Source organism: Ranitomeya variabilis, chromosome 8 (assembly GCF_051348905.1).
Source record: "Ranitomeya variabilis isolate aRanVar5 chromosome 8, aRanVar5.hap1, whole genome shotgun sequence".
NCBI lineage: Eukaryota > Metazoa > Chordata > Amphibia > Anura > Dendrobatidae > Ranitomeya > Ranitomeya variabilis.
The window spans coordinates 171288896-171309531 of NC_135239.1; the positions used below are offsets into that span (position 1 = coordinate 171288896).

Genomic DNA, 20636 nt, shown 5'->3' on the forward strand with positions numbered 1-20636 from the left:
TCAACACAAAAACACTACATCAATCAGTGGGAGAAAAATATTGGCCTCAGTCAGGGCTTGTGTGCCACTGCTGTGTGTGCTATCTCTCATTCAGTGGGCTATAGAAAGCCTATTTATTTATTTATTTTTTTTCTTATTATTTGGTTTCTAAAGTCTCCCTGAAAAAAAAAAAAAAAACATAAAAAAACAGTGGGAGAGTAATATTGCCCTTTCAGCTTGTGCGCCAGTCTTGACTCCTGGGTGTGACACCTCTCTCTCTCTAATTGTGGGCCATAGAAAGCCTTTTTTTTTTTTTTTTTTTTTAATATTATTTGGTTTCTAAAGTCTCCCTGAGAAAAAAAAAAAAATAAATTAGGTGGGAGATTAATATTGACATTAGTGCTTGAGTGACAGTCCTGCGTGTGTGTCATCTCTGTGATTTTGTGCCACAGAAAACAGAGTGTGTAACATTGTGCCTGATTTTCCTTGTGGTCTCACCAACCTGTTAAGGGATATTGAAATCATACTGAAGTTATAGCTCACCGTGTAAGTTGTTTGACAGCAACAAATAAAGTTACTTTGGTTAAGATTTTAAAACAATGAGGAAGTCTGGTGCAAGAGGTCGTCGTGGGCGTTCATTGTCAGCTGGTAATGATGGTAGTGGTAGTGGAGCATCAGGTGGTCGTGGGGATAAAAATATTCCACCTAAGTCTGGAGCTGTGGAGCCAGTTTCGTCGTCAGGCTACACAAGGCCTCGAACGCTCTCTTTTCTGGGAGTAGGAAAACCGCTTTTAAAGGCGGAGCAGCAACAACAAGTTTTGGCTTACATTGCAGACTCAGCCTCTAGCTCTTTTGCCTCCTCTTCCGAAACTGGTAAATGTAAAAGCAGCGCGTCGCTTGTGGATGTTCACGGTCAGGGACAAGTCGCTTCCTTGTCCTCCTCAGCAAAAACTACAACAAGAGAGAAGGATGCAGCAGGCGACACAACGGGTCACTCCATGGAGCTCTTTACACATACCGTCCCTGGCTTAGAAAGTGAAACATTTAACAGGCCATGCCCATTACAAGTATATTCTGACATGGAGTGCACTGATGCACAGCCACAGCCAGAGTACTATGCTGCTCCTTTGACTCAGACCACCACATTGCCCTCTCAGGGTACAGATCCACAATCAGACCCTGATGAGACTATGTTGCCCCGCCACGAACGCTATACCACCGACCGACACAGTGACACAGACGAAGTTGCACACGAGCTCGAAGAGGAGGTAATAGATGACCCAGTTATTGACCCCGATTGGCAGCCATTGGGGGAACAGGGTGCAGGCGGCAGTAGTTCAGAAGCGGAGGTGGAGGAGGGGCCGCAGCAGGCATCAACATCGCAACAGGTTCCATCTGCCGGGCCCGTATCTGGCCCAAAACGCGTGTCAAAGCCAAAACCTGTTGGAGCACAGCGTTGCCATCCGGTTAAAGCTCAGTCTGCAATCCCTGAAAAGGGATCCGAGTCTAGGAAGAGTGCAGTCTGGCATTTTTTTAAACAACATCCAACTGATCAGCGCAAAGTCATCTGTCAAAAATGTTCAACTAGCTTAAGCAGAGGTCAGAATCTGAAAAGTCTAAATACTAGTTGCATGCATAGACACTTAACCACCATGCATTTTCAAGCCTGGACTAACTACCAAACGTCCCTCAAGGTTGTAGCACCCTCGGCCAATGAAGCTAGTCAGCAACGCAACATCCCTTCCGTCACTGTAAGGCCACCATTTTCCGCACCACCGGCAGTATCTGTGCAGGTTTCTTTGCCAGCCAAAAGCAGTCAGGGTCAGGGAATCACCAGTTTTGTAGGAGGAAATATTGCATCTAGGGCACCGGCGGAAACAATACCGTCTCCAACCGTCTCTCAGTCTGCCATGTACACCGGCACACCCGAAAGTTCCACGATCTCCAGCTCTCCAGTCCAGCTCACCCTACATGAGACTCTGGTTAGAAAAAGGAAGTACTTATCCTCGCATCCGCGTACACAGTGTTTTAACGCCCACATAGCTAGACTAATCTCGTTAGAGATGATGCCCTACCGGTTAGTTGAAAGCGAAGCTTTCAAAGCCCTGATGGAGTACGCTGAACCACGATACGAGCTACCCAGTCGACACTTTTTTTCCAGAAAAGCCATCCCAGCCCTGCACCAGCATGTTAAACAGCGCATCGTCCATGCACTCAGGCAATCTGTGAGTACAAAGGTGCACCTGACTACAGATGCATGGACCAGTAGGCATGGCCAGGGACGTTATGTGTCCATCACGGCACACTGGGTGAATGTGGTGGATGCAGGGTCCACAGGCGACATCAATTTAGGGACAGTTGTGCCTAGCCCACGGTCTAGGAAACAGTTGGCTGTAGGCGTTCGCACCCCCTCCTCCTCCTCCTCCTCGTCCTCCTGCAGAAGCTACAGCTCTTCCACAGAACGCAGTCTGCCAACCACTCCATCGGCAGATGACACTGTTGCACACCAGTTGTCCCATTATGGGCCAGCTACTGCCAAGCGTCAGCAGGCTGTATTGGCTATGAAGTGCTTGGGCGACAACAGACACACCGCGGAAGTTCTGTCCGAGTTCTTGCAACAAGAAACGCAGTCGTGGCTGGGCACAGTAGATCTTGAGGCAGGCAAGGTAGTGAGTGATAACGGAAGGAATTTCATGGCTGCCATCTCCCTTTCCCAACTGAAACACATTCCTTGCCTGGCTCACACCTTAAACCTGGTGGTGCAGTGCTTATTGAAAACTTATCCTGGGTTCTCCGACCTGCTCCTCAAAGTGCGTGCACTTTGCTCACATATCCGACGTTCGCCTGTACACGCCAGCCGTATGCAGACCTATCAGCGGTCTTTGAACCTTCCCCAGCATCGCCTAATCATAGACGTTGCAACAAGGTGGAACTCAACACTGCACATGCTTCAGAGACTGTGCGAACAGAGGCGTGCTGTTATTTATTTGTGGGAGGATACACGGGCAGGCAGTAGGATGGCAGACATGGAGTTGTCAGGTGTGCAGTGGTCTAAGATACAAGACATGTGTCAAGTCCTTCAGTGTTTTGAGGAATGCACACGGCTGGTTAGTGCAGACAACGCCGTAATAAGCATGAGCATCCCCCTAATGCGTCTGCTGATGCAAAGTTTGACGCACATAAAGGAGCAGGCGTCTGCACCAGAGGAAGAGGAAAGCCTTGATGACAGTCAGCCATTGTCTGGTCAGGGCAGTGTACAGGACGAGGTAGCGGGCGAAGAGGAGGTGGAGGACGAGGAGGATGATGGGGATGAGTATATTTTTAATGCCGAACCTTTCCCGGGGGCACAGGAAATTGGTTGCGTGTCACGGCCGGGTTCTGGTTTTTTGAGGGACACAAGTGACGTAGATTTGCCTGCAACTGCCCCTCAACCAATCACAACCGGAGATTTGACAACTGGAACTTTGGCCCACATGGCGGATTATGCCTTACGTATCCTAAAAAGGGACACACGCATTACGAAAATGATGAACGATGACGATTACTGGTTGGCCTGCCTCCTTGATCCACGCTATAAAGGCAAATTGCAAAATATTATGCCACATGAGAACTTAGAACTAATATTAGCAACCAAACAATCAACTCTTGTTGACCGTTTGCTTCAGGCATTCCCAGCACACAGCGCACGTGATCGTTCTCACACGAGCTCCAGGGGGCAGCAGACTAGGAGTGTTAGGGGTGCACACATCAGAAGTGGCGTTGGACAGAGGGGTTTTCTGACCAGGTTGTGGAGTGATTTTGCTATGACCGCAGACAGGACAGGTACTGCTGCATCAATTGAAAGTGACAGGAGACAACATTTGTCCAGTATGGTTACTAACTATTTTTCATCCCTTATCGATGTTCTCCCTCAACCGTCATTCCCATTTGATTACTGGGCCTCCAAATTAGACACCTGGCCAGAATTGGCAGAATATGCATTGCAGGAGCTTGCTTGCCCGGCAGCAAGTGTCCTATCAGAAAGAGTATTCAGTGCTGCAGGTTCAATATTAACCGAAAAAAGGACTCGTCTGGCTACCCAAAATGTTGACGATCTAACATTCATTAAAATGAACCACAACTGGATTTCGAAATCTTTTGCCCCACCTTGCCCGGCCGACACCTAGCTTTCCTATGAAAAGCTCTTGCCTGTGAATTACTTTTCTAATGTCTAATTTGCTGCAGCTGATTGTACAGCATACGACATGTTTACACCTCCCTAAATGGCAAAACTCCCCACACGGGGCCGTGGTATCGCGACTTGGCGCAAGCACCCGTGAGACTGCTGTTTGTCTGAAGAGGTGGGTGTGCTCGCTTTTGGTTGACGGCATTGCTACTGGGTCCCTCATAGTACAATGTAGTGTCTCTGGCGGTGGTGGTGCGCACCCAACGTCAGACACACCGTTGTAACATGAGGGGCCCTGGGGCGGTCCCGCCGGCCTCAAGAGAGTTCCCCCCTACCCCAGCTCAAAATGTGCTCTACCACGTGCAAAATTATGTTGCACAGCTCCACCAATCTTTAGTCTATTCGCTGACATCATTCAATGTCTGGCACTGACAATACAAATTTGTAGACATCTATGATGCAACTTAAAGTAGTCTGTGTCTGTGTCCTATATTGGCACCATTAAATAGTTACTGCCAAATTACTATGTCAGAAACTCAGTAGATGAGCCCACCCCTGTACCTAAGTATGCCACCTTTTTTTTTGTTTTGGTTGTTTTGCGAGACATTAACATCTATTTATATTTTGGGAGTACTGGGACAGACACTCCTTGCACTACTCCTCCACTCACCACCAAGCTGCCTGTGTATCCATGTAACCGCTGTAAAGCTGCCATGAGCCTATTGTTTGTTATTTTAGGCCTTTGATAGCCTGTCTGCGGTCCCTACTTTAAATACTCCTCCACTGACCACCAAGCTGCCTGCCCGTGTATCCATGTAACCGCTGTAAAACTGCCATAAGCCTATTGTTTGTTATTTTAGGCCTTTGATAGCCTGTCTGCGGTCCCTACTTTAAATACTCCTCCACTCATCACCAGCTGCCTGCCCGTGTATCCATGTAACCGCTGTAAAACTGCCATAAGCCTATTGTTTGTTATTTTAGGCCTTTGAAGCCTGTCTGCGGTCCCTCCTTCCACTAGGCCTCCACTGACCAGACCACTGCTGCCCGTGTACCCCTGGAACCAATAATAAAGTGCCTACCGCCAGCCCATTTTTTTATGTTAGGCCTTTGAACCCTGTCTGCGGTCCCTCCTTCCACTAGTCCTCCACTGACCAGACCACTGCTGCCCGTGTACCCCTGGAACCAATTATAAAGTGCCTACAGCCAGCCCATTTTTTTATGTTAGGCCTTTGAAGCCTGTCTGCGGTCCCTCCTTCCACTAGTCCTCCACTGACCAGACCACTGCTGCCCGTGTACCCCTGGAACCAATAATAAAGTGCCTACCGCCAGCCCATTTTTTTATGTTAGGCCTTTGAAGCCTGTCTGCGGTCCCTCCTTCCACTAGTCCTCCACTGACCAGACCACTGCTGCCCGTGTACCCCTGGAACCAATTATAAAGTGCCTACAGCCAGCCCATTTTCTTATGTTAGGCCTTTGAAGCCTGTCTGCGGTCCCTACTTTAAATACTCCTCCACTGACCACCAAGCTGCCTGCCCGTGTATCCATGTAACCGCTGTAAAACTGCCATGAGCCTATTGTTTGTTATGTTAGGCCTTTGATAGCCTGTCTGCGGCCCCTACTTGCAATACTCCTCCACTGACCACAATGCTGCCTGGAGTGCCTGCCTGTGTATCCATGTAACCGATGTAAAACTGCCATGACTGCCTACTGTTTGTTATTTTAGGCCTTTGATAGCCTGTCTGCGGCCCCTACTTGCAATACTCCTCCACTGACCACAATGCTGCCTGGAGTGCCTGCCTGTGTATCCATGTAACCGATGTAAAACTGCCATGACTGCCTACTGTTTGTTATTTTAGGCCTTTGATAGCCTGTCTGCGGCCCCTACTTGCAATACTCCTCCACTGACCACAATGCTGCCTGGAGTGCCTGCCTGTGTATCCATGTAACCGATGTAAAACTGCCATGACTGCCTACTGTTTGTTATTTTAGGCCTTTGATAGCCTGTCTGCAGCCCCTACTTGCAATACTCCTCCACTGACCACACCAATGCTGCCCGTGTACCCCTGGAACCTATTTAAAAGTTCATAGAGCCTAGTTATATATTTTATTTACTATTAATAAGGCCATGATGGACTACGCTGTACCACGCTACAAGCTAACCAGTCGACACTTCTTTTGCGAGAAAAGCCATCCCAACCCTCCACCAGCATGTAGAAGACCGCATTGTCCATGCACTCTGGCAATCTGTGAGTACAAAGGTGCACCTGACAACAGACGCATGGACCTGTAGGCATGGCCACGGAAGATTACGTGTCCATTACGGCGCAATGGGTTGAGGTGGTGGATGCATGGTCCACAGGGGACAGCCTACTAAGTCTGTCTGCAGTCCCTAATTCAAGTTGTCCTCCACTGTCTAAATCGGAGCTTCCACCTTCTGGCTTTCGGCCTATAGTATCAGAAATTAAACTGCATTTGGCCTTCAACTTTGGTTAGGGCCTACTAACGGCTTCTGCCCCTCCCTGGTGTTGCCCTCAACTAAATAAAGCTGAGCTTCAACCTTCTGCTCCAAATTACCATTTTAAAAAATGCAATAGGCTTTTCCGGCCTACTAAAGGTGTCTGTCTGTGTGCCCCTGCCTGGTGTTGCCCTCAACTAAATAAAGCTGAGCTTCAACCTTCTGCTCCAAATTACCATTTTAAAAAATGCAATAGGCTTTTCCGGCCTACTAAAGGTGTCTGTCTGTGTGCCCCTGCCTGGTGTTGTCCTCAACTAAATAAAGCTGAGCTTCAACCTTCCGGCTCTCATTAAGTGGTTTTAAAAAAAAAAAATGGTGGTTAGGGCCTACTAACGGCTTCTGCCCCTCCCTGGTGTTGCCCTCAACTAAATAAAGCTGAGCTTCAACCTTCTGCTCCAAATTACCATTTTAAAAAATGCAATAGGCTTTTCCGGCCTACTAAAGGTGTCTGTCTGTGTGCCCCTGCCTGGTGTTGCCCTCAACTAAATAAAGCTGAGCTTCAACCTTCTGCTCCAAATTACCATTTTAAAAAATGCAATAGGCTTTTCCGGCCTACTAAAGGTGTCTGCCCCTCCCTGGTGTTGTCCTCAACTGAACAAAGCTGAGCTTCCACATTCTGGCTTTCGCCCTATACTATCAGATATTAAACTGCATTTGGCCTACTAGTGTGGTTAGGCCCTTGAAACAGTGTCTGCTGCTCTTGGGTTTGCTACTCCACTGAACAAAGCAATGCCGCCTGTTTAGTCCTGTTACCAATTTTGAACTGCATGTAGCCTACTTTATTCTTTGGCCCTATATCTGTTTCCTCCTCATCCTGCCCATTGCCCAGCCACTGCTAAATGAGTCTGCTGGTACATTGACCTAGACCACTACATTCCCCTTGTACTCTACACAGCCAGAATCTGACCCTGCTGAAAGTAAGGTTCCCCTTCCCGCATGTTATACCACCTTACACAGGGACAAAGAGGAAGGTGCAGATGAAAGTGCAGGTTCCTTCATCAGATGGGGGGGCATACTCGTTGGCGACGTCACTGGCACAGGGCCCCTCAGAGTACGCAAAAGTGTCGCTGCTGGTGGGAGGCGCCCCCGCCATGCAAACACACCGCCGTACTTTGAGGGGCCCTGTGCCAGTGGCAATGCGAACGAGTGGGCCCCCCCTGCTTGCTCAGGATCACAGCACTTGCAACGTTTAAATACTTACCTTTCCCTGCAACACCGCCGTGACGTAGTCCGCATTTCCTGGGCCCACGAAAAACTTGAGCCAGCCCTACTCCCCCCACAACTTTCCCCCAATTCCCTATGCCCAACTATTATTATACAGTTAATTAAGATTGGCAAGCTTCAGAAACAAGAATGGATGTTTTTGGCATTAAAATGGGCACTGTAGGTGTTTTCCTGGCCTCCACTCACTGCCGACTATGCTTCCCCATTGACTTGCATTGGGTTTCGTGTTTCGGTCGATCCCCGACTTTTAGCGATAATCGGCCGACTGCACTCGACTCGACTCTGGACAAAATCGGGTTTCCCAAAACCCTACTCGATCTTAAAAAAATGAAAGTCGCTCAACCCTAATAACTAGTACTGTCAGCGCCATCAAACAAGTGAGTTCTGTGCACAATTGTGTAGAAAATATTGCGAAAATGTATTGAATCTGAGCTTATCATATTACAATTCTATAAAATAAAAAACAACAACACAAACATGAAAGACACCCAGCAAGTGACATGACAATACAATTCACAAATTGAAGGAAGACATTAGAAAAAAATATATTATTTTCTGTAAAGATGACCGGAGCCAAAAAACAGGCTAAAGTGCATTAAAAGAGCAAATACAGAAAAATACAAATACAGAAAATTGTCACTTCCCCAAAAAAATGTTTAATTGTGTAAAATACCAGAAAGATGAGAAATACCTGAACCACAGAGAATAATCACATACTGAAGTCAATACATCGTGGTAGGGATGAGTTCATTCATACTGCGCACCCAACGCCAGTTTCGGCATCGGCTTTGTTTTGTAAGATTTTTTGGGAGATAACACATTTTTTATTTGTTATTTAATTGTTGCACTTGCCATTTGGTCGTTTTCTTGCCTCCTGATATCTTTACAGAAAGTAATATATTTTTCTAATGTCTTCCTTGCATTTTTAAATTGTCAACTACCTTGCTGGATTCACCCACCATGTGTTTTTCATGTTTAGTTGTTTTATATTTTATCGAAATTTAATATGATTAGCTCTGGTCCAATAAAAATGTTGTTCTTTAAAAAAAAAAAGTTCTTATGACTGCTATAATTTATTTGAGCTAAAAACAAATAATAGATATATTCCAACTATTACCCTACGGGATAATATAAAAAATACATTGCTAACTTCTCAGCAAAAAAAAAATCAAAATCAAGAAGGACAAGTCGTAAGGTTATGCTAATCAAGGACATAGCAAGTGTAGCTAAGATCTGCAAATGGTCAAATGTTTAAGTGCCTCGCTTTAATCTGCGGCAATTTTTATATCCACATGAAACCTAACAAATTGGGACAAATCTTGTGGGATGATTAGGCTATGCCTCCTGCTCTTCAATATGCCACTTATCACCACTTGTCGCTAACTGAGAGGAACAGGTTCCTTGAACTGAGTGACCTTGTTTTTTCACTCCAGTAGATGGTAACCCTTTTAGGCCAAGATATCAGTACTGTTCAATGGTGCATGTCTGTGTGGTTGGGAGAGCAACATCAAAGTGGAATGTCAGTAAGTGGTGCATAGAGGTGAAACTTAACATGGACAGATCAGCAGATTCGAAGAATGGTCCCTAGTAATCTATTCTGTACCGCAAGTCAAATTAGACATCAGGAGTCAAGCCTAAGACATCAAACAGTGGCTACACAAACCATCAGAATGCGCTTGCATGACACTGAGTTATGAGCCAGTTGCAGATGTTACATTGACCTGATGTGATCGTTCTCAAAGACTATCATGGTGCAAAACAAGAATACAGTGGAGGTTGGAATGGAGTTCTGTCCACTTCAGCGATAAGTCCAAGTTTTGTCTTGGATGCCATGATAGCACAAGAGACTGGTCTAGAGACCACACGTGAGAAACGCAAAGAAGAGGCCTTCAAGAATGGAAAATTACACTGATTCTATTCCTGGGATTATGGTGTGAGGTAGCATAATGTAGGTAGCTGAAACCCTCTAGTCTTGATTTCAGGTAGACTAACAGCATTACATTGATTTAGTGGTGGAACCAGTGGTCCGGCCATTTCTCCAAAGCATCCCAGGAGCTATTTATAGCCATGACAATGCCATTGCGCATGTTACTTGTGCTTTTGAGAGCAGTTTGTATTGTCAAAATGTCTCCGGACTTGTCTCCCATTGAGCACATCTGGAATGTCAGTTGTTGGAAACTACATAGGGAGCTGCCAGCAGCAGGTATTGATGATTTGCTAGTGCTACCCAAGTTCATGGAGTGTGGTAGAAAATTCCTCAGACAACCATTAATAACCTCATTGATAGCAGCAAAGACATGTAAGTGTGGGGATATCTGCACGTGGAGCTCATACCCAATACTGCGTTTTGAAAAGTTTGTTGCCATTTTTTCAGAGTTTGGAAATCATTAACATGTCTGTCCAGCCTGTGAATAAGAGCTAAGACCTTTAAGACCACCGATGGCACTTGTGAATATACTATTGTCCATTATATCTCTTGTACTACCTCATATGTTGTTTATCTTGCGCAATGTCCTTGCTCTAAAATTTATATTGGCCTTACGTCTAGAGAGTTACATATTAGGGTAAGAGAGCATGTGAGGGATATCCTTGCGGCAAAGGTGGTGGAGGATCCGTCTTTATTAAAGACTTTACCAAGACATTTTCAATTATATCATAACTCTGACCCATGTGGCCTTAAAGTCAGAGGCATCGATAGGATACATGGGGGCATAAGAGGGGGAAATTTGAAACAGATGTTGGCACAATCTGAAACCAAGTGGATCGTGGAACTTGGTACTATGCCCCCTGTTGGACTAAATGAAAAATTGAGCTTTGCTGCATTTTTATAGTTTTCTGCCTTTTTAAACTTTTGTTGTGTCTTTATTATGTGTTTTATGTTTTTTTCTTTATTTTTTTACTCTAGTAATAACTATGAAAAAACTATTCTCAATATTTGTCCCGGTCTGAGATATTATCTTCTCCACTCATCTCGCACTGATTGAGATCTTCAGTCTATCGGTACCTTAGGCAGACCATGTAAAGGATCCTATTCAATTCCATTAGAGACCGTGGTGATCTTAAATTTGGAACCCTCTACGGCCTGATTTGGAGGCTGAGACTGTATGGAAGGGATTTCCTTTATAATAAGCTCCACGACCTCGGCTCTGATGTGTATTATTATATTATACTGTCTTTTGTCTCTTGAATTTATTTATACATTTCCTATTTTCTTGATGGTCCGATATGGCAGTATGGTTTGGTACATGTTACATTTATGTATTGCTAAATTTATGTGATTAGGTGTTATTTACGTATGTATTAATGGTATTACCTTTATGATTTCGACATATATCTGTCACAGCTGAAGTGTACGGCATTGTGCTCTCTCCATATATGCCTCTACTCGGATTTGGTGGCATTTTCTCTGTGTTAAATTTGGGTCTCTGATAATATGGCGACGCGCATGCCCACTGCGCTCAGGATCCGGCATTTTGCGCAAGGCCTCTGCTATTATCGGCTGTGCGGATATGACGTCATGGAGGATTTCCTCTCCGCACGCTGATTATGAGTGCCAGAAGCTGATGCACCTGGGACCCGAGGGCGGCGGTGCTATGCGCGATGCATTATTGGCTGTTTTGTGAGTATGGATGCTTTATAAACCGGGACTTCTTGAGACACAACAGGCACATATTTTCCCCTTGATAAAGCGGTACGTGAAACGCGTGTCGGGGCCTTTGTGACATTGAGGACAGGCGTACTATATGGGTATGTGTTGGTTGTTATGCGTCTATTAACTTTTCATGCATTTGCACTATGCACTTTACGGCCAGTTTGGCTATGTTGTCTATGCATGTTAATATGTTGATGTTTTCACATATTCACATAAACGCAGAGCCTGGATTTACTTATTTCCTCTATCCTATTTTGTGCACTATGCTTGGGTAAAAAATCCTTTCCTCTTAATCTGTAATAATATATAAATTTGTAATAATTGTATTTCAATAAAATGTGTTACTTTTTCACTTCTCTTTCTGAGTTGTGTGTTAAGGAGGAGCTAGTAGCAGAAATTGTTGATAATTATAATGCTGGCTATAATAAATGTTCAAGGTAATAACTTGGCCTCTAGATTTCCAAAATTTTAATCCCATTAAGCATGTGTGGGATGTTCTGGAAAAAGAAGCCTGACAACTTAGAGGGCTACAAAGATAATCTGCTAGCCTCTTGATGCCATCTACCCAAGGACACCTTCAGAGGCTTTATGAAATCCATGCCTCGACCATTCAGAGCTGTTTTGGCAGCACGTGGAGGAATTATGCTATAATAGGCCACTATTTTTAATGTTATAGCTGATCGGAGTATATGATCATAAGTTCACTAACTAATTAACTATAATACCTTTAGGAGGAGTTGTCCACTGCACCGACTTGCTCCATTCACTCCACTTGCCACCCACAAATTCTGTCTGGTTGATGCGCACTTTGGCTTCATACAGAGTATCAGGCTGTAGGTCACGTAGTAAAGCCGACAGATCATACTGGTTAATTGTAAATCTTTTAGCATCCTTAAAAAAGGAAACATAGTAGGGTTGAGTTACAATGTCAGAAAGAGCTTACACATATGGTGCTATGACTAGGAAAAATAACCAAAACCGAATAACCTAGCCAAATCGGTTCTCATGCTTCGCACTGACGAGGGCCAACAGCCCGAAACACCGTGTCTGCGAATTGAGATACTGATTTGGCTTTTATCCTAAGTCATATTGTACGACTCGTTAGAGGGTTGATTGTGACTTGTAGGATCGCTACTTCCAACAGGTGGCACTATAGTGTTAAGTCCTCTTTTTCTCAGAAGAGGCAATTTGCATAGGAAAAATAAAACATTTTTGGATCTCACACTACCTCCAAAGCTCTTTAAAATTTCTAACTGCAAGCGATCAAAACTTTTCATTGGTAGCTTATTCAATTTGATTTATTTTCAAGAGTTTAGTGACCAGTTATATCGGAGTTATTTACCTTCCATGACCATTTCACTGGCTTGAAATGCACTTCAGTTTCCACATTGTCTATGTAATTCCTGTGATTGATGATCCATGTAAGATTCCACGTGCCATCTTCTAGCATCGTAATGTCAAGGTATGTGGGTGGATCAAGACGCACTGTGAAAGGAAATAATGTACATGTTGTCATACTTTGTATAAATATACAATAAGTTTCATTAAAGGTATTTTCATATCTTAGCAATTCCCTTTATATGAATATCATGGAGAGGAATTCCACAATCAGAAATCCTATTATTTCACCACCAGTTAGGCATCAGTAATGTATGTTCAGTGTGACTTACCGGTTGCTATCTTCTGCCATTTCCAGTGCCGCTCCGGTCCTCTTCTGGACCATGTGACCACAGTTGTGACTAGGTGGATCACTCCAGTGTCTGCTGGACGAACTAGAAGTCAACTCTCATTGTGAACCAATGAGACTCAGAAACAGGCTCTTATACAGTAGACTCTTATATTAACAGAGAAAGTAATGGTTGGCAGTGATATTCAGCCAGTCAGAGCTGTGCGCACAATTTCAATGGAAACAGTAGAAGACAGTGACAAATAAGTATTTTACTATATACACAGAATATTTATTAGTTATACCTAACTGATGGTGAAATTCAAAAAATATTTGATGGAATGGTACTTTAAAGCGAAGCTGTCAGCAGGATTTTGCACTAAGTAAACTACAGACACTGTCAGGTTGGCAGTGTTAAACTGATTAAAATGATACCTGGGATGAAGAAATCTGTATTGTGGTTTGTGTATAATCAGTGTTAGAAGCTTTCAGCTAATGAGATTCTTGTGCACCGGGGCAGGACTGTAGGCAAAGTCTTATCTTCCTGCTTTAAGCCAGAAAAACCAAGAAGAGACCTTCCCACAGGCCCGCCCTGAAGCACGGGCATATCATTAACTGAAAAGTTCTAAAACAGATTACACAAGAACTACAAGACGTATTTTTATCACCCAGGAATCATTTTTATCAGTGTAGCAATGCCAACCTGACAGTGACTGTAGTTTACTTGACAAAATCCTGCTGACTGATTTGCTGTAAGCTCAGCTTATAATGATGAACAAAAGTATTAATAAGGTGGTTTACCCACTATCTTCAAAATTTTCCATCTTCAGCCAACCATTGTGCATGCTCAGCGCCAATACCAAGGAGATGTATTCGCTCCACTATCAGCTTCTGCACCATCCACAAAATGCAGCTGGGTGCCGAAGACTGATTGAGTGTCACTCAGGGTATGCACACTGATCGTAGAGCCCAGCTCAGAATGAGAAAGAGATAGTGGGACTGATCTTAGCAATGAAAGACAGATAAACAGATAATATATTTGAGTGTCTAATAATTTAAAGAAAAAAATAGAAAAAAATATATTTAGAAAAAGAATTAAAAAATGGGTGAGATGGGTGCGGACTGCGGAAGGAATGTGTAAAGCAATACATAAAATCGATGTTTTGAGAACTAATCTGTATAAGGTAGAAAGTGTAAAACTGCAAGAAATAGTGCTAGGATCGGCAGACAATCTAATGTGTATGGGGATCTCCCTCACACTTGATGAAGGCTGTAACAAGACGAAACGTGTTGTGTAAACTAGTGTTTTAATAATTTTTTATTTTTAAATAAATGCTCATTGAAGCAATCAAAATTATCATTGAGCCACTCTGTGGAGATCTCAAGTGCGCAGTTCATGCTAGACAGCCCAGGAATTTACAGGAACTGGAGGCTTTTTACCAAGAAGAGTAGGCAGCTTTACCATCTGAGAAAGTAAAGAACCTCATCCACAACTACCACAAAAGACTTCAAATAGTCAATGATGTCAGAGGGTATTAAGAAATGGGGTATCTGAACTTTTGATCAGGGTAATTTGGATGTTTTGGGTTGTCATTATGATTTATATACAGAAAACAGTAGTTTGACATTAAATGGCTTCACCTAACCACTAACCATGAGTGGAGAAAATGGTTTGGTGTTATCATTCATATTCTCTGAAAAAAGGCCAAGAAAGCAAAAATTCCGCCGAGGTATGTAAATTTTTGAGCACAACTGTACATTAGATGGTTGCCGGTCAAAAGATGCTTCGCACTATCGTTTGGCCGGCAGCCATCTCGATTATCTCTCCCATATACAAGAGAGATCACTCGGGAAAAAATGCGCTGTTGTACCCTGTGAAAAAAACATACAGAACACATAATAGTAGAGCAGGAGTTATGCCGTATCGCTGTACTTACGATTTAAAAATGGGTTGAAATCAGATAAAGATATGACCGTCATGTTGATGTTCTTTCCAAAACTGCAGATCACATTCACGTTCACATTATGCGCAGCAGTCATGGCATTTTTGTACTAAAGTTAAAGGAAAAAAGGTAGGTAAAAAGCCAGGCAAGGACTAGTACCAGAGTTGCAGAACTGCATATGGGGAATAATTTTTGATTGCCATCTACAATCAGAGAAGCCACAGTTTTGGATGATCGGATTTAGCCAATGTTCACTCTTTTACATATACATTGTTCAAAAAAATGAAGGGAACACTAAAATACCACATCCTAGATATCACTGAATGAAATATTCCAGTTGCAAAATTTTATTCATTGCATAGTGGAATGTGTTCAGAACAATAAAACATAACAATTATCAATGTAAATCAAAATGAATATCAAATGGAGGTTTTTATTTGGAATGATATTCAAAATCAAAGAGGAACATCAAATTACAGGCTGATCCAACTTCAGTGGAAATGCCTCATGACAAGGAAATGATGCTCAGTAGTGTGTGTGGCCTCCACGTGCCTGTATGACTTCCCTACTGTACAACGCCTGGGCATGCTCCTGATGAGGCGGCAGATGGTCTCCTGAGGGATCTCCTCCCAGACCTAGACTAAAGCATCCGCCAACTCCTGAACTGTCTGTGGTTCAACGTGACGTTGGTGGATGGAGAGAGACATGATGCCCCAGATGTGTTCAATTGGATTCAGGTCAAGGGAAGGGGCGGGCCAGTCCATAGCTTCAATGCCTTCATCTTGCAGGAACTGCTGACACACTCCAGCCACATGAGGTCTGGCATTGTCCTGCATTAGGAGGAGCGCAGGGCCAACCGCACCAGCATATGGTCTCACAGGGGGTCTGAGGATCTCATCTCGGTACCTAATGGCAGTCAGGATACCTCTGGTGAGCACATGGTGGGCTGTGCGGCCCTCCAAAGAAATGCCACCCCACACCATTCCTGACCCACTGCCAAACCAGTCACGCTGAAGGATGTTGCAGACAGCAGATTGCTCTCCACGGCGTCTAAAGACTCTGTCATGTCTGTCACATGTGCTCAGTGTGAACCTGTTTTCATCTGTGAAGAGCACAGGGCGTCAGTGGTGAATTTGCCAATCCTGGTGTTCTGTGGCAAATACCAATCATACTGCACGGTGTTGGGCTGTCAGCAAAACCCCCATCTGCGGACGTCGGGCACTCAGACCATCCTCATAGAGTCAGTTTCTAACTGTTTGTGCAGACACATGCACATTTGGGTCCTGTTGGAGGTCATTTTGCAGGGCTCTGGCAGTGCTCCTCCTGTTCCTCCTTGCACAAAGGCTGAGGTAGCTGTCCTGCTGCTGGGTTGTTGCCCTCCTACGGCCCCCTCCATGTCTCCTGGTGTACTCGCCTGTCTCCTGAAAGCGCCTCCAGTCTCTGGACACTACGCTGATAGACACAGCAAACTATCTTGCCACAGCTCACATTAGTGTGCCATCCTGGATGAGCTGCACTACCTGAGCCAGTTGTGTGGATTGTAGAGTCCATCTCATGCTACCACGAATTTGAAAGCACAATCAACATTCAAAAGTGACCAAAACATCAGCCAGAAAGCATTGGTACTGAGATGTGGTCTATGGTCCCCACCTGCAGAATCACTCCTTTATTGAGGGTGTCTTGATAATTGCCAATAATTTCCATCTGTTGTCTATTCCATTTGCACAACAGCATGTGAAATTGATAGTCAAACAGTGTTGCTTCCTAAGTGGACAGTTTGATTTCACAGAAGTTTGATTTACTTGGAGTTAGATTCTGTTGTTTAAGTGTTCCCTTTATTTTTTGAGCAGTGTGTATATATATATATATATATATATATATATATATATATATATATATATATATATGGATCGCCCCCAGGCGCAGGGCAGTGGGGTACTCAGTACCGGGTCCCTTCTGTCTCGGTTCTAGGGATGTCACGGTGGCCCGACCCGGTCCGTGGCCCTGCTAAGGGGCGCCCAATTGAAGGTGTAGTTAGTTGTTTGTACGGTGTTCGTGACGCCACCTGTGGTATTCGGTCAGGATGACCGAGGCTGCTGAGGGGTCCGCTGGGGTGATGTTATGGCAGCTAGATGGAATACCTTCCCACAGGTGAAGTATGTCCCCAGGGCTTCCCAGTAAGGTAGATGATGATGGTGTAGGTCGCAGTAAATAACGAGGACACAGGGTTGCAGTCTCTTTACCTTTTACTGAAGACTTCAGCATCCACAGTCCAGAGCACTGCTAACAGGGCTGGCTGAATCTGGCCGGTCCGAAGGCACATCCAGAGTTCCCTTTGCAGGTGGAAATCAGTAGCCTTCCTACTTGTGCCTGTGTGTTGTAGTACTTCCCTGCTGAGCACCACGGGATAGTCCTCACAACTGTCATGTATGTTTCTGATATTCTCTTTCTACGTCCCCCAGATGATATGGATAGGATGACCCATATGACGGGGTAGGCCTGGAGCTATTTTATAGGGACCCTAGAGACGCCCCTCTCCCACAATTTGCCTCCGTTGTCTTCATTAGGTAAAAGGTTGGGCAGCCAACTTGGAATTAACAGTCCTGCCGTAGTTTGAAGTAATGCGTAGAGCCTATTACTCCCTCGGTGTTCCGGCCACCGGCTACGCGCCTCAGAAGGATGTTGCCGATCTTAAGGCAGAACTTTTCCCGATGTTATCTCCTTGTGCTGTGATCTCGTTTCTCACTTCTCCACAATATACTCCGCTTCTTGTCCTTTCTTAAGATGCTGCCGCAATGAGGTGCAGGCGCAGCTCCGTAACGTTCTATCTCTCGCTCATTCTCTGCCAGGATCCCACCCCTGACAGGGACCTCTGTCTGCAGCTCAGATGTTCCTCCTTCTCTCCCTGTCTGTCTGACAGGTCTTTCCTGGGTCTCACCCAGTAGCATTCTCCCTAACTTCTTATCCAACCCCCAGTTTTACCCGAGTGTGAGGAGTGGCCTAATACATAGAACCCTTTTGCTCCCCCTGGTGGCCGGAGTGTGAAGTATAGTGTGCGACTGTGATACCTGGTCAGGTGAACTCCTTTAGTGCCATCAGACGTACCATCACTCCCCCTGGTGGAAGAGCGACAATACTGCAACGACCAGGACTCGGGGGCGCTGCACATATATATATATATACATATATATATCATGGTATTCTTGTTTGGAAATATGCTACATGTACTTATGGTTGTTATATTATGTACACATGTTTATACCTACTCAGGTAATACATTTTTTAAATATTTGGGGGTGGGAATTAAAGAGGACATATACCCTGAAAAATCAATGCATCCTGAAAAAATAACCCCTACTCCTACTCCAAGGTGCCCCAGGTGCTTACAAATCTGTGTACTCACATGTTCACCATCGACTGTAAGAGTTATTACACAACTTCTAGAGTCACTGCCGGTGGGAAGATAGCAGATTCCTTGTATATGTCTAAAAGACAGTAGCAAAACATGTCAGAAGATGAAGGATACATATCTAAATGTATTAATCTAATACGTGCGACCAGACGGGCAATTTAAGCAATTTGAGCCCAGATCACTGCAAATCGCTTACTTGTGGTCACATAAATACCCGCTCTTGCTACCGGCATGGGAGAATCCGGACAGCGTACAGTGTACGTGCTGTAAGGATTCCGAAGTCTGTAGTCACATAGAGAGACTGCAGACTTTCATCACACACCTGGGCAAATCCTTGAATTATAAAATTAAGCCCTGTAGCGTGCCAATCCTAATGGCGTGAACTATACTCACTGTCAGGATTCAGCTCTGCTTGCCAGTTCCAGCGATCTTCACATGACCACTCGTATGTGATTTTCATACTTTAGGTCACATGACAACTACTTTCTCATTCTGTTTCTCTCAATAAAGCATAGATTGTAGTATTTCACTAAACATTTGGAGAATTAGGAAGATCAGCTAGTTGGCACATGACTGTAAGTACGCAAATCACATATAAGCCGTCACATGGTGACTACTCAAACCGCTTAATCTGTGTATAGGAGGGGGTGCTCGAGGCACAGAAAAACCTAGCTCCGTCTCTGAGTAAACTCACCTTGGGTCATTAGTAACACTAGCTGATATGTAGCATGGGGTCAAAATGAAATTTTTAGCTGTTTTCCATGAACATGACACAGTTTCAAAGCTGTTGTGTGTACAGTCCAGGCGACCTGAAATAAAAGAAAGGAAAAGTTTAGAACCCCTCATTTACATACGACCAACATAAAATACAAATTGTCAGGGATAACAACAGGGGGAATTGCTCAGATCCCACCGTTGTCATCAATTTGTCAGGATGAACACTGGAGAGCTCAATCAAAAACCCACCACTGCCACCAATTTGTCAGGGGATGCAATTCCGTTGCCTCCAATTGTAAAGACAATTACGCAATTGACTGATGTGTAAAGGACAAGGCTGCGGCTGTTTCTACTACTAGGCCAGTTATTGGGGAACTCACAGTGAGCGTATGGTATATACACCTCCGATTCCAATGTATGGAATAAATATATACTGCTCAAAAAAATAAAAAGGGAACACTTAAACAACAGAATATAACTCCAAGTAAATCAAACTTCTGTGAAATCAAACTGTTCATTTAGGAAGCAACACTGTTTGACAATCAATTTCACATGCTGTTGTGCAAATGGAATAGACAATAGATGGAAATTATTGGCAATTATCAAGACACACTCAATAAAGGAGTGGTTCTGCAGGTGGGGACCACAGATGACATATCAGTACCAATGCTTTCTGGCTGATGTTTTGGTCACTTTTGAATGTTGGTTGTGCTTTCACACTCGTGGTAGCATGAGACAGACTCTACAACCCACACAAGTGGCTCAGGTAGTGCAGCTCATCCAGGATGGCACATCAATGCAAACTGTGGCAAGAAGGTTTGCTGTGTCTGTCAGCGTAGTGTCCAGAGGCTGGAGGCGCTACCAGGAGACAGGCCAGTACACCAGGTGATGTGGAGGGGGGCGTAGGAGGGCAACAACCCAGCAGCAGGACTGCTACCTCAGCCTTTATGCAAGTAGGAACAGGAGGAGCACTTCCAGAGCCCTGCAAAATGACCTCCAGCAGGCCACAAATGTGCATGTGTCTGCACAAACGGATAGAAATCGACTCCATGAGGATGGTCTGAGTGCCCAACGTCCACAGATGGGGGTTGTGCTGACAGTCCAACACCATGCAAAACGCTTGGCAATTGCCACGGAACACCAGGATTGGCAAATTCACCACTGGTGTCCTGTGCTCTTCACAGACGAAAGCAGGTTCACACTGAGCACATGTGACAGACGTGACAGAGTCTGGAGATGCCGTGGAGAGCAATCTGCTGCCTGCAACATCCTTCAGCATGACCGGTTTGGCAGTAGGTCAGTAATGGTGTGGGGTGGCATTTCTTTGGAGGGCCGCACAGCCCTCCATGTGCTCGCCAGAGGT

The 20636-nt window shown here is 44.7% G+C and overlaps 1 protein-coding gene across 3 annotated transcripts in view; it reads right to left on the reverse strand.

Moving 5' to 3' along the window:
- Window positions 1–20636, reverse strand: part of IL2RB (interleukin 2 receptor subunit beta) — a 98895-nt gene that overhangs the window by 22196 nt on the left and 56063 nt on the right. For 2 of the 3 annotated variants that reach the window (XM_077278738.1, XM_077278739.1), the window contains 6 exons: window positions 19251–19365; window positions 18548–18629; window positions 15139–15253; window positions 13206–13295; window positions 12878–13020; window positions 12261–12426 (listed from right to left, as the gene is read on the reverse strand). In XM_077278738.1, the coding sequence (XP_077134853.1) occupies window positions 12261–12426; window positions 12878–13020; window positions 13206–13295; window positions 15139–15253; window positions 18548–18629; window positions 19251–19365 (711 nt within the window). The remainder of the gene's footprint in view (window positions 1–12260; window positions 12427–12877; window positions 13021–13205; window positions 13296–15138; window positions 15254–18547; window positions 18630–19250; window positions 19366–20636) is intronic. The other variant, XM_077278740.1, reaches the window with a different exon arrangement.